We start from the raw sequence: 13,835 nt of genomic DNA on the forward strand, positions 1-13,835 counted from the left end.
ACACCCCGTTTAGTTTTGTTGTCCCACTAAGAATAATAACTAGAATGTGTCAGTTTTGGTGCATTAAAGTTCAGTTTCTTTTTACTTAGGTGTGGACTGTGCGTCTTCACACATCAAAGCAGTGGTGGCGGCAGTCGTTATGGTGGTGTTGGTCATTATACTGGCAGTAGTCATTGTGATGTGGTATAGGTAAGTACTATGGTATGGTAGGTTACTATGGTACTGTTGCATGCCTCCCAACCTTTTTGAGATGGGAATGAGGGATACCTATCAGCAGGGGCGGACTGACAACTCATGGGGCCCCCGGGCAATAGGAGATTATGGGGCCCCAGGCAATAGGAGATTATGGGGCCCCCAGGCAATAGGACATTATGGGGCCCCCGGGCAATAGGAGATTATAGGGTCCCCAGGCAATAGATTATGGGGCCAAACAGTATACATACACAGTATACACACAGACACACAATATACACACACAGTATACATACACACAGAATACACATACAGACACACAGTACACACACACACACAGTATACATACACATAGAATACACATACAGACACACACACAGTATACATACACAGTATACATACACAGTATACACACACAGTATACACACAGACACACAATATACACACACAGTATACATACACACAGTATACACACAGACACACAATATAAACACACAGTATACATACACACAGAATACACATACAGACACACAGTACACACACACACAGTATACATACACAGTATACACACACACAGTATACATACACAGTATACACACACAGTATACATACACAGTATACACACAGACACACAATATACACACACAGTATACATACACACAGAATACACATACAGACACACAGTACACACACACACACACACAGAATACACACACATACAGTATACATACACAGTATACACACACACACATACAGTATACATACACAGTATACACACAGACACACAATATACACACACAGTATACACACAGAATACACATACAGACACACAGTACACACACACACACACACACACACACAGTATACATACACAGTATACACACACACATACAGTATACATACACAGTACACACACACAGTATACATACACAGTATACACACACACATACAGTATACATACACAGTATACACACACATACAGTATACATACACAGTATACACACACAGACACACAATATACACACACAGTATACATACTCACAGAATACACATACATACACTGAGAAGGTACCGGAGAGGCGGGGCAGCTACAATCTTGTGATTTTTAGACCAAAAGGATGTCGGTTTCGGACATTTCAGGGACAAATGTAAAAAAAAAAAACATATTTTTATATACTGTCCCTGGTTTTACTGAGGCTGGCAACCCTGATGGGGCCCCCTAGTGGCATGTGGCCCTCGGGCAGTGCCCAAGTGCCCGAATGGTCAGTCCGCCCCTGCCTATCAGATAAAGGATGCAGGCATAGGACACACCCCTGGTCACACCCCTTAAAGGAGAATTGTACAAAAAGAAACAAGTGTTTTTTTTTTACCACCACCATTCCTTTATATTGACTTTTGGAATTTACAAATGCAGCAATTAAGAAATCGGATGAAGGGTTTAACACTGGGAAACATTTTCTGAAAGATAAAAAGTGCATTTTATATGCATCTCTATAGATCAGACCAAAATGAGGGACAAATAAGAAGGAAAGAGGGGCAGAGGGACATTGCTCCAAATCAGGGACAGTCCCTCGAAATCAGGGACAGATGGGAGCTATGCTATTTGAAAGGTAAAACAGTAAATGGTTCACCCAACTCCAACCTCTACAGCATAACACTTATGCATACCTCACAACATTCTGAGATGGGAATGAGGGACACCTATTAGCAAAAGTATGTAGGCATAGGACACACCCCTTGCCACGCCCCCTTAACCACTTCCCGACCGCCGCATGTATATGTACGTCCACAGAATGGCACGTACAGGCAAATGGGCTTACCTGTACGTCCTTGCCTTCTAGCGGGTAGGGGGTCCGATCGAGACCCCCCCCGCTACATGCGGCGGTCGTGTTCCCTCGGGGAGCGATCCGGGACGACGGCGCGGCTATTTGTTTATAGCCGCTCTGTCGGGATCGCTCCCCGGGAGCTGAAGAACGGGGAGAGCCGTATGTAAACGCGGCTTCCCCGTGCTTCACTGTGGCGGCGTATCGATCGAGTGATCCCTTTTATAGGGAGACTCGATCGATGACGTCACTCCTACAGCCACACCCCCCTACAGTTGTAAACACACACTAGGTGAAACATAACTCCTACAGCGCCCCCTTGTGGTTAACTCCCAAACTGCAACTGTCATTTTCACAATAAACAATGCAATTTAAATGCATTTTTTGCTGTGAAAATGACAATAGTCCCAAAAATGTGTCAAAATTGTCCGAAGTGTCCGCCATAATGTCGCAGTCACGAAAAAAAAAATCGCTGATCGCCGCCATTAGTAGTAAAAAAAAAAAAATTGATAAAAATGCAATAAAACTATCCCCTATTTTGTAAACGCTATAAATTTTGCGCAAACCAATCGATAAACGCTTTTCGCAATTTTTTTTACTAAAATTATGTAGAAGAATACGTATCGGCCTAAACTGAGGGGAAAACATTTTTTTTAGATATATTTTTGGGGATATTTAATATAACAAAAAGTAAAAAATATTGCATTTTTTTCAAAATTGTCGCTCTATTTTTGTTTATTGCGCAAAAAATAAAAACCGCAGAGGTGATCAAATACCACCAAAAGAAAGTTCTATTTGTGGGAAAAAAAGGATGCCAATTTTGCGCACGACCGCGCAATTGTCTGTTAAAGCGACGCAGTGCCGAATCGCAAAACCTGGCCTGGGCATTTAGCATTTAGCTTAAGTGGTTAAGGTTGAATTGTACAAAAAAAATGCGAACGGTTTGGCCCGAGCATAAGTTTGGGTTGAACTCTGGTTGTTCGGCGAACAATAAACAATATGCGGAGTTCGGGGCAAATTCGAAAGCCGCAGAACCCCGTTAAAATCTATGGGGCACTAACAGGAAGAACCAAAAGTGCCAATTTTAAAGGCTTATATACAAGTTATTGTCATAAAAAGTGTTTGGGGACCCGGGTCCTGCCCCAGGGGACATGTATCAATGAAAAAAAAAGTTTTAAAAACTGCATTTTTTTTCAGGAGCAGTGATTTTATTAAAAATCAAATTTCTTTTCACAGAAGAAAAAGAGCTTCAAGGCCACCGAATCCTGAGACTGAAGAAGCCTCCAGATGCACCAATGTCTATATGAATGTTATGGTCAGCATTTGTGTTTTAAATAATTACGACTTTTTTCAGTTTTTGTTTTCCATTTTAATACTAGCACATTATGAAATACTTATCTTAGAACGAAGACGTCCATTACGGTACATTATATACCGTATTTATCGGGGTATACCGCGCCCCGGCGTATAACGCGCACCTCTAGCTTAGCAAGGTAAAAGAGGAAAAAAAGAAAACTTACATTTTTGCCCTGCGTCCATCGGCGGCCTTGTCCGGCGTCCATCTGCGGCCTTGTGGGTGTCCATCTGCAGCTTCCTTGCGAGGTGTCCGTCTGCGGCCGTCCATCCAGGTGTCCGTCTCCGTCCACCGTGTCCGTCTGCGGCCGTCCATCCAGGTGTCCGTCTCCGTCCAGCGTGTCTGTCTGCGGCCGTCCATCCAGGTGTCCGTCTCCGTCCAGCGTGTCTGTCTGCGGCCGTCCATCCAGGTGTCCGTCTCCGTCCACCGTGTCCGTCTGCGGCCGTCCATCCAGGTGTCCGTCTCCGTCCAGCGTGTCTGTCTGCGGCCGTCCATCCAGGTGTCCGTCTCCGTCCAGCGTGTCTGTCTGCGGCCTCCATCCAGGTGTCCGTCTCCGTCCAGCGTGTCCGTCTGCGGCCGTCCATCCAGGTGTCCGTTTCCGTCCGGCGTGTCCGTCTGCGGCCGTCCATCCAGGTGTCCGTCTCCGTCCAGCGTGTCCATCTTTGGCCGTCCATCCAGGTGCCCGTCTCCGCCCAGCGTGTCCGTCTGCGGCCGTCCATCCAGGTGCCCGTCTCCGTCCAGCGTGTCCGTCTGCGGCCGTCCATCCAGGTGTTCGTCTCCATCCAGCGTGTCCGTCTGCGGCCTCCATCCAGGTGAGCGTGTCCGGTGTTCGATTTTGGCGCGAGCCGAGAGGAGCCGGATTTCCTGTATGTTCGGCTCCTCTCGCCTTGTCTCTGCTTCTCTCGGCTCCTCTCGCGTGGCTGCGGGCGGAACCGAGCGTGGCCGAGCCTAGCCGAATGCGCAGTACACTCGGCTCGGCTCTAGGCTGTGGCGGGCAGAGCCAAGCGTGGCCAAGCCTAGCCGAGTGTGCAGTACACTCGGCTTGGCTCTAGGCTGCGGCGGGCGGAGCCGAGCGTGGCCGAGCCTAGCTGAGTGCGCAGTGCACTCGGCTTGGCTCTAGGCTGCGGCGGGCGGAGCCGAGCATGGCCGAGCCTAGCTGAGTGCGCAGTACACTCGGCTTGGCTCTAGGCTGCGGCGGGCGGAGCCGAGCATGGCCGAGCCTAGCTGAGTGCGCAGTACACTCGGCTTGGCTCTAGGCTGCAACGGGCGGAGCCGAGCATGGCCGAGCCTAGCTGAGTGCGCAGTACACTCGGCTTGGCTCTAGGCTGCGGCGGGCGGAGCCGAGCATGGCCGAGCCTAGCTGAGTGCGCAGTACACTCAGCTCGGCTCTCGGAGAGACAGCGGGGATCGGCGTATATCGCGCACCCACGATTTCCCCCTGATTTTAAGGGGGAAAAAGTGCGCGTTATACGCCGATAAATACGGTAATACTATAATAGAGTGGATTTTAGGATTTTACAAGCATTTTAAACTTAGTTCCCACCGGGGATTCCTGACAGGCAGGGAGGGAGAGGTGGAGAGAAGACGACAAATTACATGGTAAGCCCTACCCCGAAAATAAGCCCTAGTTTAAAATGCTTGTAAAATCCTATAATCCACTCTATAACAGTATTATATAATGTACAATGTGTGTGTTTCTGTAATATAATTGCGGGGAGGAGAGCTCCGGCGGGTCACAGAAGCGCAGAGCGGCGCTATAACGAAGGTATTTGGCACAATTATATTACAGAAACACACACATTGTACATTATATAATACAGTAATAGAGTGGATTATAGGATTTTACAAGCATTTAAACGAGGGCTTATTTCTGGGGTAGGTCTTATATTGCAGCCCTCCTGGAAAATAACGATAGGTCTTATTTCTGGGGTAGGTCTTATATTGCAGCCCTCCTGGAAAATAACGATAGGTCTTATTTCTGGGGTAGGTCTTATATTGCAGCCCTCCTGGGAAATAACGATATGTCTTATTTCTGGGGTTAGGTCTTATATTGCAGCCCTCCTGGAAAATAACGATAGGTCTTATTTCTGGGGGTAGGTCTTATATTGCAGCCCTCCTGGGAAATAACGATATGTCTTATTTCTGGGGGTAGGTCTTATATTGCAGCCCTCCTGGGAAATAACGATAGGTCTTATTTCTGGGGGTAGGTCTTATATTGCAGCCCTCCTGGGAAATAACAATAGGTCTTATTTCTGGGGGTAGGTCTTATATTGCAGCCCTCCTGGGAAATAACGATAGGTCTTATTTCTGGGGTAGGTCTTATATTGCAGCCCTCCTGGGAAATAACAATAGGTCTTATTTCTGGGGGTAGGTCTTATATTGCAGCCCTCCTGGGAAATAACAATAGGTCTTATTTCTGGGGGTAGGTCTTATATTGCAGCCCTCCTGGGAAATAACAATAGGTCTTATTTCTGGGGGTAGGTCTTATATTGCAGCCCTCCTGGGAAATAACGATAGGTCTTATTTCTGGGGTAGGTCTTATATTGCAGCCCTCCTGGGAAATAACAATAGGTCTTATTTCTGGGGGTAGGTCTTATATTGCAGCCCTCCTGGGAAATAACGATATGTCTTATTTCTGGGGTAGGTCTTATATTGCAGCCCTCCTGGGAAATAACAATAGGTCTTATTTCTGGGGGTAGGTCTTATATTGCAGCCCTCCTGGGAAATAACAATAGGTCTTATTTCTGGGGGTAGGGCTTATATTGCAGCCCTCCTGGGAAATAACGATAGGTCTTATTTCTGGGGGTGGGTCTTATATTGCAGCCCTCCTGGAAAATAATGCTAGGTCTTATATTCGGGGTAGGTCTTATTTTCAGGAAAACACGGTACTTGATCTTGATGGCAGAGCCAAAATGACTCAAATGACACCTTTGCAGTCTAATAACAATTGTCCCAAAATTTCTAGGTGCCCCATGATCCAAAACCTGTGGTTGAAAGTCCTTATGCAGCATTGCAGACAGACAACAGATGTCCGGACTACGAACAACTGCAGGTAACAACTTCCTAACAGCCACAATTCTTGTACTTATATTGTTCAAAGAGACCCTGTCGCTAACCCGTAACCATAGGTGTGCGCAGCCTTTGGCATTAGGGTGTGCACCCCCAAAGCTCAAACACACTCTACCAATCATTTACGATGTTCATTCAGAAAGGGAAGGGGCTGGTAAATGGCATATTTAGCAGGGGTAACTATACGCCGAAAAAAGCCTTACGGAAACTACGTAAAAAAAAATGCGCCGGCCGGACGTACGTTTGTGGATTCGTGTACTCGACGCGGAAATCGACGCGGAAATCGATGGAAACGCCTACTAGCGGCCAGCGGAAATATGCACCTTAGATCCGACGGCGTACTAAGACGTACGTCAGTCGGATCTAGCCCAGCTTCAGGCGTATCTTGTGGATACAAAACAAAGATACGCCGGAGCAAACTAGAAGTTACGCGGCGTATCCATAGATACGCCAGACAAGGATTGTAACAAACTCTGTCGCAGATTCCAACTTTTTATTATTCTGACTGAGGGGAATCGCTGTTTGTTTTTTCTGTGTCCATGTTCAGACTGAATCTGTATGGGAATGGTATTGCGATGATCAATTAGCTGCTGCACCTGCAGGGCTCTAATGAGGAAAGTGGCAGGGACATGATTTCCTTAGGGAATCTCTCAACAAAATTGCCATTTTTGTTGCACAAAAATTGAATTTGCCTATTGCTGCAGACTTCTGGAAAATCAGTCAGCCAATCACAGGAAATGGTATTTCTGGGGGGGCGTGTTCTGTATATCATCCTCGTACAGACCACCTCCGGGGAGCCATATTGCATTTTATAGAAAATTACAGATTGAAAAGGAAATGTAGGGCCAGATTCACAGAGAATTGCGTTACGCTGCGGCGGCGTAACGTATCCCATTTACGTTACACCGCCGCAAGTTTACAGCGTAAGTGCCTGAATCACAAAGCACTTACCTGTAAACTTGTGGCGGCGAAGCGTAAAGCCGCCCGGCGCAAGCCCGCCTAATTCAAAATGGGGCGGGGACCATTTAAATCAGGCCGAACGTACCGGGCATGCGCCGTCCCTAAAATTTCCCGATGTGCATTGCGCTAAATGACGTTGCAAGGACGTCATTGGTTTCTACGTTAACGTAAATGGCGTCCAGCGCCATTCACGGACGACTTACGCAAACGACGTGAAATTTAAAAATTCGATGACGGGAACGACGGCCATACTTAACATGGGTTAGACCACCTAGAGGGCACGCTTAGTTTTACGCGACGCATCTCTACGGAAACGACGTAAATTTAGATCGGCGGGCAAAGCGGACATTCGTGAATCGGCGTAACTAGTCATTTGCATATTCTACGCCGACCGCAATGGAATCGCCACCTAGCGGCCGGCCTAGAATTGCAGCCTAAGATCCGACGGTGTAAGTCGCTTACACCTGTCGGATCTTAGGGCTATCTATGCGTAACTGATTCTATGAATCAGGCGCATAGATACGACAATCGTATCTCTTTTGTGAATCTGGCCCGTAATTTTTTAATAACATTCAATTACAATATGACTCGTGTCGCAATTGTATATGCTGTATTATTATTATTATTATTTATTTTAATTTTTTATTTGCTAATTTATTTTTTCCCCTTTAAATAATTCACACTGTGCCATTACTTGCAGCCACAAAATATCCAAGCCACGAACAAGCCACCATTCCACACATCCCCTTCCTATTCGCTGTATGAGGAGGTCGTCCCATTCAGAAGTCTACAGAATAAAAAGTGAAAAAAATATTCCTAATAATTTATGCTCCTGTTTTTTTATATATATATTTAAATAAATGACTGTACAATAAATATGTAAATAATGTATTTCTATAAAATGTTGCACTAAATAAATAGAACTTTTATAACAAGTTAAGCTGCATTCAAATTCATTTTCAACGGAGTAAAGTTTTCTTTAACCACTTAAGACCTGGACCTTTAGGCAGCTAAAGGACCCGGCCAGTTTTTGCGATTCGGCACCGCGTCGCTTTAACTGCCAATTGCGCGGTCGTGCGACGTGGCTCCCAAACAAAATTGGCGTCCTTTTTTTCCCCACAAATAGAGCTTTCTTTTGGTGGTATTTGATCACCTCTGCGGTTTTGATTTTTTGCGCTATAAACAAAAATAGAGCGACAATTTTGAAAAAAATCAATATTTTTTACTTTTTTCTATAATAAATATCCCCCAAAAATATATAAAAAAATGTTTTTCCCTCAGTTTAGGCCGATACGAATTCTTCTACCTATTTTTGGTAAAAAAAATCGCAATAAGCGTTTATCGGTTGGTTTGCGCAAAATTTATAGCGTTTACAAAATAGGGGATAGTTTTATTGCATTTTTATTAATTCGGTTTTTTTTTACTACTAATGGCGGCGATCAGCGTTTTTTTTTTCGTGACTGCGACATTATGGCGGACACTTCGGACAATTTTGACACATTTTTGGGACCATTGTCATTTTTACAGCAAAAAATGCATTTAAAATGCATTGTTTACTGTGAAAATGACAATTGCAGTTTGGGAGTTAACCACAAGGGGGCGCTGATGGAGTTATGTGTGACCTCATTTGTGTTTCTAACTGTAGGGGGGTGTGGCTGTAGGTGTGACGTCATCGATTGTGTCTCCCTATAAAAGGGAACACACGATCGATGACAGCGCCACAGTGAAGAACGGGGAAGCTGTGTTTACTGGCTTTGGCCAATTACGGCTCTCTGTGTTTTGCACGCTGTGATTGGCCAAGCATGCGGGTCATAGTGCATGCTTGGCCAATCATCAGCCAGCGATGCCGCAGTGCATTATGGGCTGTGAAAAGTAACTCAAATTTGGCGCGAACGACCCGTTTTGTTCGTATTTCGACGAACGATCGAACATGAGTTGGACTCGAATACGAAGCTCATCCCTACGGTTCAGGCAGGGGGTGAAAGTGCCCGGTATTGAAGTGGTTAATATTAAAAGAAGCGTTCAATTCCCGCGACTTGAGCAATTGACGCTTGAATTTCCAAAACAGCATCATGGGAAATTTCCTAATTTCCCAACTTGCTGACCACACCGGCCGTGTTGTGAAAAGCGCAAATGAGACGTTTTCACACGGAGCCCAATCAGATACTTCCTGTGATGTTACCAATTGTGGCTGTAGAGATAATAATAATAATGATCGTTCTTTTGTTGTCTGCGCATAGTACAACTTCTTCCTTTAACCCTTCCAATACCAGACACTTTCACCCCCTTCCTGCCCAGGCCAGCTTTCAGCGCTGTCGCACTTTGAATGACAATTATGCGGTCGTGCTACACTGTACCCAAATGACATTTTGATCATTTTGTTCACACAACAAGATCTTTCTTTTTGGGGGTATTTAACCACAAATGCCGACCAGCGCACGACGATATACGGCGACACAATGGCTCGGCTGGGCAAATGGGCGTACAGGTATGTTCCCCTTTAAATCGTGGCATTGTGGGCGCGCCCTCCGCATGCTCCGTGACCGTGTCCACCGGTGTCCTGCGATCGTGTCAAGGAGAAGCAGCACGGGGAGATGCCTCTGTAAACAAGGCATTTCCGTGTTCTGCCTTAGTGACAGGACACTGATCGTCTGCTCCCAGTCATCGGGAGCAGTGATCAGTGTTGTGTCACTTGTAGCCCAGCCCCCACACAGTTAGAATCACTCCCTAGGACACACTTAACCCTTTCCTAGCCCCCTAGTGGTTAACCCCTTTTTTTTCTTTTAACACACTGTAACATTGTACTACTCTGGGGAATTATGTCACTTTTTTTTTTTTTTATTAGCCGAGTGGGAAGTGGTTAACCACTTGCCGACCGGCCACCGCCGTTATACGGCGACAATGTGGCTCGGCTGGGCGAGAGCACGTAGTATGACGTCCTCTCTCCCAGCCGCCACTAGGGGCGCGCGCGCGCCCCCCGCTCGCCCCCGACCCCCGTGCGTGTGCCCGGCGGGCGCGATCGCCGCCGGGCACACGCGATCGCTCGGTACAGAGCGGGGACCGGGAGCTGTGTGTGTAAACACACAGCTCCCGGTCCTGTCAGCAGGGGAAATGTTGATCTTCGGTTCATACAATGTATGAACAGAGGATCAGTGTTTCCCCTAGTGAGGCCACCCCACCCCCCCACAGTAAGAACACACCCAGGAACATACTTAAAGCGGGAGTTCACCCATTTAAAAAAAAAAAAAAAATCTCCCCTTAGCTTCCTGCTCGTTCGGTCTAGGGGAATCGGCTATTTATATTAAAATATGTGCAGTACTTACCCGTTTTCGAGCTGCATCTTCTCCGTCGCTTCCGGGTATGGGTCTTCGGGAGCGGGCGTTCCTTCTTGATTGACATTCTTCCGAGAGGCTTCCGACGGTCGCATCCATCGCGTCACTCGTAGCCGAAAGAAGCCGAACCTCGGTGCGGCTCTATACTGCGCCTGCGCACCGACATTCGGCTTCTTTCGGAAAATCGTGACGCGATGGATGCGACCGTCGGAAGCCTCTCGGAAACCTGTCAATCAAGAAGGAACGCCCATTCCCGCAGCCCATACCCGGAAGCGACGGAGAGGATGCGTCTCGTAAACGGGTAAGTACTGCACATATTTTAAAATAAATAGCCGATTCCCCTAGTAATAACGAGCAGGAATCTAAGGGGGAAAAGTGCCCTCTAAGGGTGAACCCCCGCTTTAACCCCTTCCCCGCCCCCTAGTGTTAACCCCTTCACTGCCAGTGGCATTTTTATAGTAATCCAATGCATTTTTATAGCACTGATCGCTATAAAAATGCCAATGGTACCAAAAATGTGTCAAAAGTGTCCGAAGTGTCCGCCATAATGTCGCAGTACCGAAAAAAAAATCGCTGATCGTCGCCATTACTAGTAAAAAAAATATAATAAAAATGACATAAAAATACCCCCTATTTTGTAAACGCTATAACTTTTGCGCAAACCAATCAATAAACGCTTATTGCGATTTTTTTTTACGAAAAATATGTAGAAGAAAACGTATCGGCCTAAACTAAGGAAAAAATTTTTTTTTTTTATATATATATTTTTGGGGGATATTTATTATAGCAAAATGTAAAAAATATTCATTTTTTTCAAAATTGTCGCTCTATTTTTGTTTATAGCGCAAAAACTAAAAACCACAGAGGTGATCAAATACCACCAAAAGAAAGCTCTATTTGTGGGAAAAAAAGGACGCCAATTTTGTTTGGGAGCCACGTCGCACGACCGCGCAATTGTCTGTTAAAGCGACGCAGTCCCGAATCGCAAAAAGTACTCTGGTCTTTGGGCAGCAATATGGTCCGGGGGGTAAGTGGTTAAGATGTAAAGGCCCAGATTCATCATGCTAATAAAAAACTAAAAGTGGAACTACACCGTTGTTGGTACTACTTCCATGGACTATTGATTGTTTGACAATCCACTCGTGCGCAGGAGAGTTTGTTTTCTGTGATCTGGAACTACACTGTGTCTGAGCACCACAAATCAAAAACGCTATTTAGTTCAGTTTTAATATTCAAAGCAAAAACTCCCCTATCCATTTTTTTTTTAACTGAGAAATCACTTTGAAACCCCCCCCCCTTCCTAGTGTTTATGGGCATGGCCATCTTGAGTAAGGGCAGATGGTTCATGTAACATTTACTTCCTAAAATCCATCTGCCCTTAGCTTAGGCATGTAGGTTAGGGTGACCACGTTTCCAAACTACCATTCAGGGACACCCTCCCTTCCCAAAAATCAGCTTGTGCTGTAACGAATCACAGCACAGTGATTGGACACAAGAGGCGGGATTTATGATTTCTCCAATCACAAGCAGGAGGCGGGGATTGTGCTCCTCCAGGCATTCCCGGCCAGGAAAAGTACTGTCAGTGAGTAAAGTGGTGATGTGGCGGCCTTTTTTGGGGGCATCAGATTGGCCCGGGGGGGGGGGGGGGGGGGGGGGAGGGGTGGCTGTGTAGTTTCATTCAGGGACACTGTATTGTCCTGAAATGAATGTGCCCGGGACAGACCTGCAAAATGTGGGACTGTCCCGGGCAATCCAGGACACGTGGTCACCCTAATGAAGGCAGAAGGGTGTGCTTAGCTGAGAAAGCCCCTCCTCCCTTCTCAAAGACTCCTGGGATGTAGGACATCATTTTGGCCTAGGCCAGAAACCAGGAAGTAACTGAAGAAATGTAAAAAAATATATGTTTGAAACAAGTAAATATAGGCCCGGATTCACAAAGCACTTACGCCGACGTATCTTGAGATACGCCGCGTAACTGTAAATATGCGCAGTCGTATCTGTGCGCCGTGCCCACAAAACTAGATACGCCTATAAATAGGCTTCCTACGACCGACGTAACTTGCCTACGCCGTCGTATCGTGGGCGCATATTTACGCCGGGCGCATTTGCCGCTCCCATAGATTTTCTATGCACATATGCAAATGAGGGAAATACGCCGATTCACAAACGTAGTTGCGCCCGGCGCATAATATACGCGGTCTGCGTAAGTCGTACGTCCGGCGTAAAGTTATTCCCCATATAGGAGGCGCAACTCATGCAAAGGTATGGACCAGGGAACACAAGCCGTCGTATCTTTTGTCGTTTACGTTTCTACGTGAATATGACTAGGCGTAGGTTACGTTCACGTCGTAGGCAGTGATTGGACGTATCTTAGGGAGTAGTTCCGACGTGATTCTGAGCATGCGCACCGGGATGCGGCCACGGGACGGCGAATGCGCCGTTCATTTTAAGTACTTCTATGGCGCTTGGCCCATCATTTGCTTGGGGTCACGCCTCATTAGCATGGCTCACGCCCACTTCCAACTACGCCGAGGAAACCCAGCGTATCTTTAAGAGCGAGTGGGAGCGAGTGCTTTGCGAATCCAGTGCTTGCCTCTGTGCGTTGCACCGGCGTAGCGTAAAAGGGATACGCTACGGCGGGGATAAATATGCGCCGATGTATGTGAATCCGGGCCATAGTCTGTTACCAGAAGCCTCTGTAAACGCATTGCTACACTAGCATACAGGAAGATCAAAGTACAAAGAAAGGGAATTTTGCCCTTTTTTACATTTTGGGCCAGATCCACAAAAGGGATACGACGGCGTATCTGCTGATACGCCGTCGTATCCCTGTTTCTAACTATGCGGCTGATTCATAGAATCAGTTATGCATAGCTAGTCCTAAGATCCGACAGGTGTAATGGACTTACACTGTCGGATCTTAGGATGCAGTACCGCGGCCGCCGCTGGGGGCATTTCTCGTCGTAATCCAGCGTCGGGTATGCAAATTAGCACTTACGGAGATCCACAAAGCTTTTTCCCTTCGTTAAGTCGTCGTAAGTGGTAGTTTGCCGTTGCAAAGATAGGGCTGCTTTTACAAAGTGTAAAGTTAGTACACCATGTAAA

General features: G+C 46.5%; 1 protein-coding gene across 1 annotated transcript in view; it reads left to right on the forward strand.

Annotated features, from left to right (window-relative positions):
• Positions 1-8,227, forward strand: part of LOC120916339 (B-cell receptor CD22-like) — a 30,663-nt gene extending 22,436 nt beyond the window's left edge. Inside the window, exons 5-8 of the mRNA XM_040327249.1 lie at positions 90-189; positions 3,252-3,330; positions 6,335-6,421; positions 8,099-8,227. Of these exons, the coding sequence (XP_040183183.1) occupies positions 90-189; positions 3,252-3,330; positions 6,335-6,421; positions 8,099-8,203 (371 nt within the window). The 3' untranslated portion in view covers positions 8,204-8,227. The remainder of the gene's footprint in view (positions 1-89; positions 190-3,251; positions 3,331-6,334; positions 6,422-8,098) is intronic.
• The last annotated feature ends 5,608 nt before the right edge of the window (positions 8,228-13,835 follow it).

The sequence above is a fragment of the Rana temporaria genome, chromosome 10 (assembly GCF_905171775.1).
Source record: "Rana temporaria chromosome 10, aRanTem1.1, whole genome shotgun sequence".
In the NCBI taxonomy this organism is placed as follows: domain Eukaryota; kingdom Metazoa; phylum Chordata; class Amphibia; order Anura; family Ranidae; genus Rana; species Rana temporaria.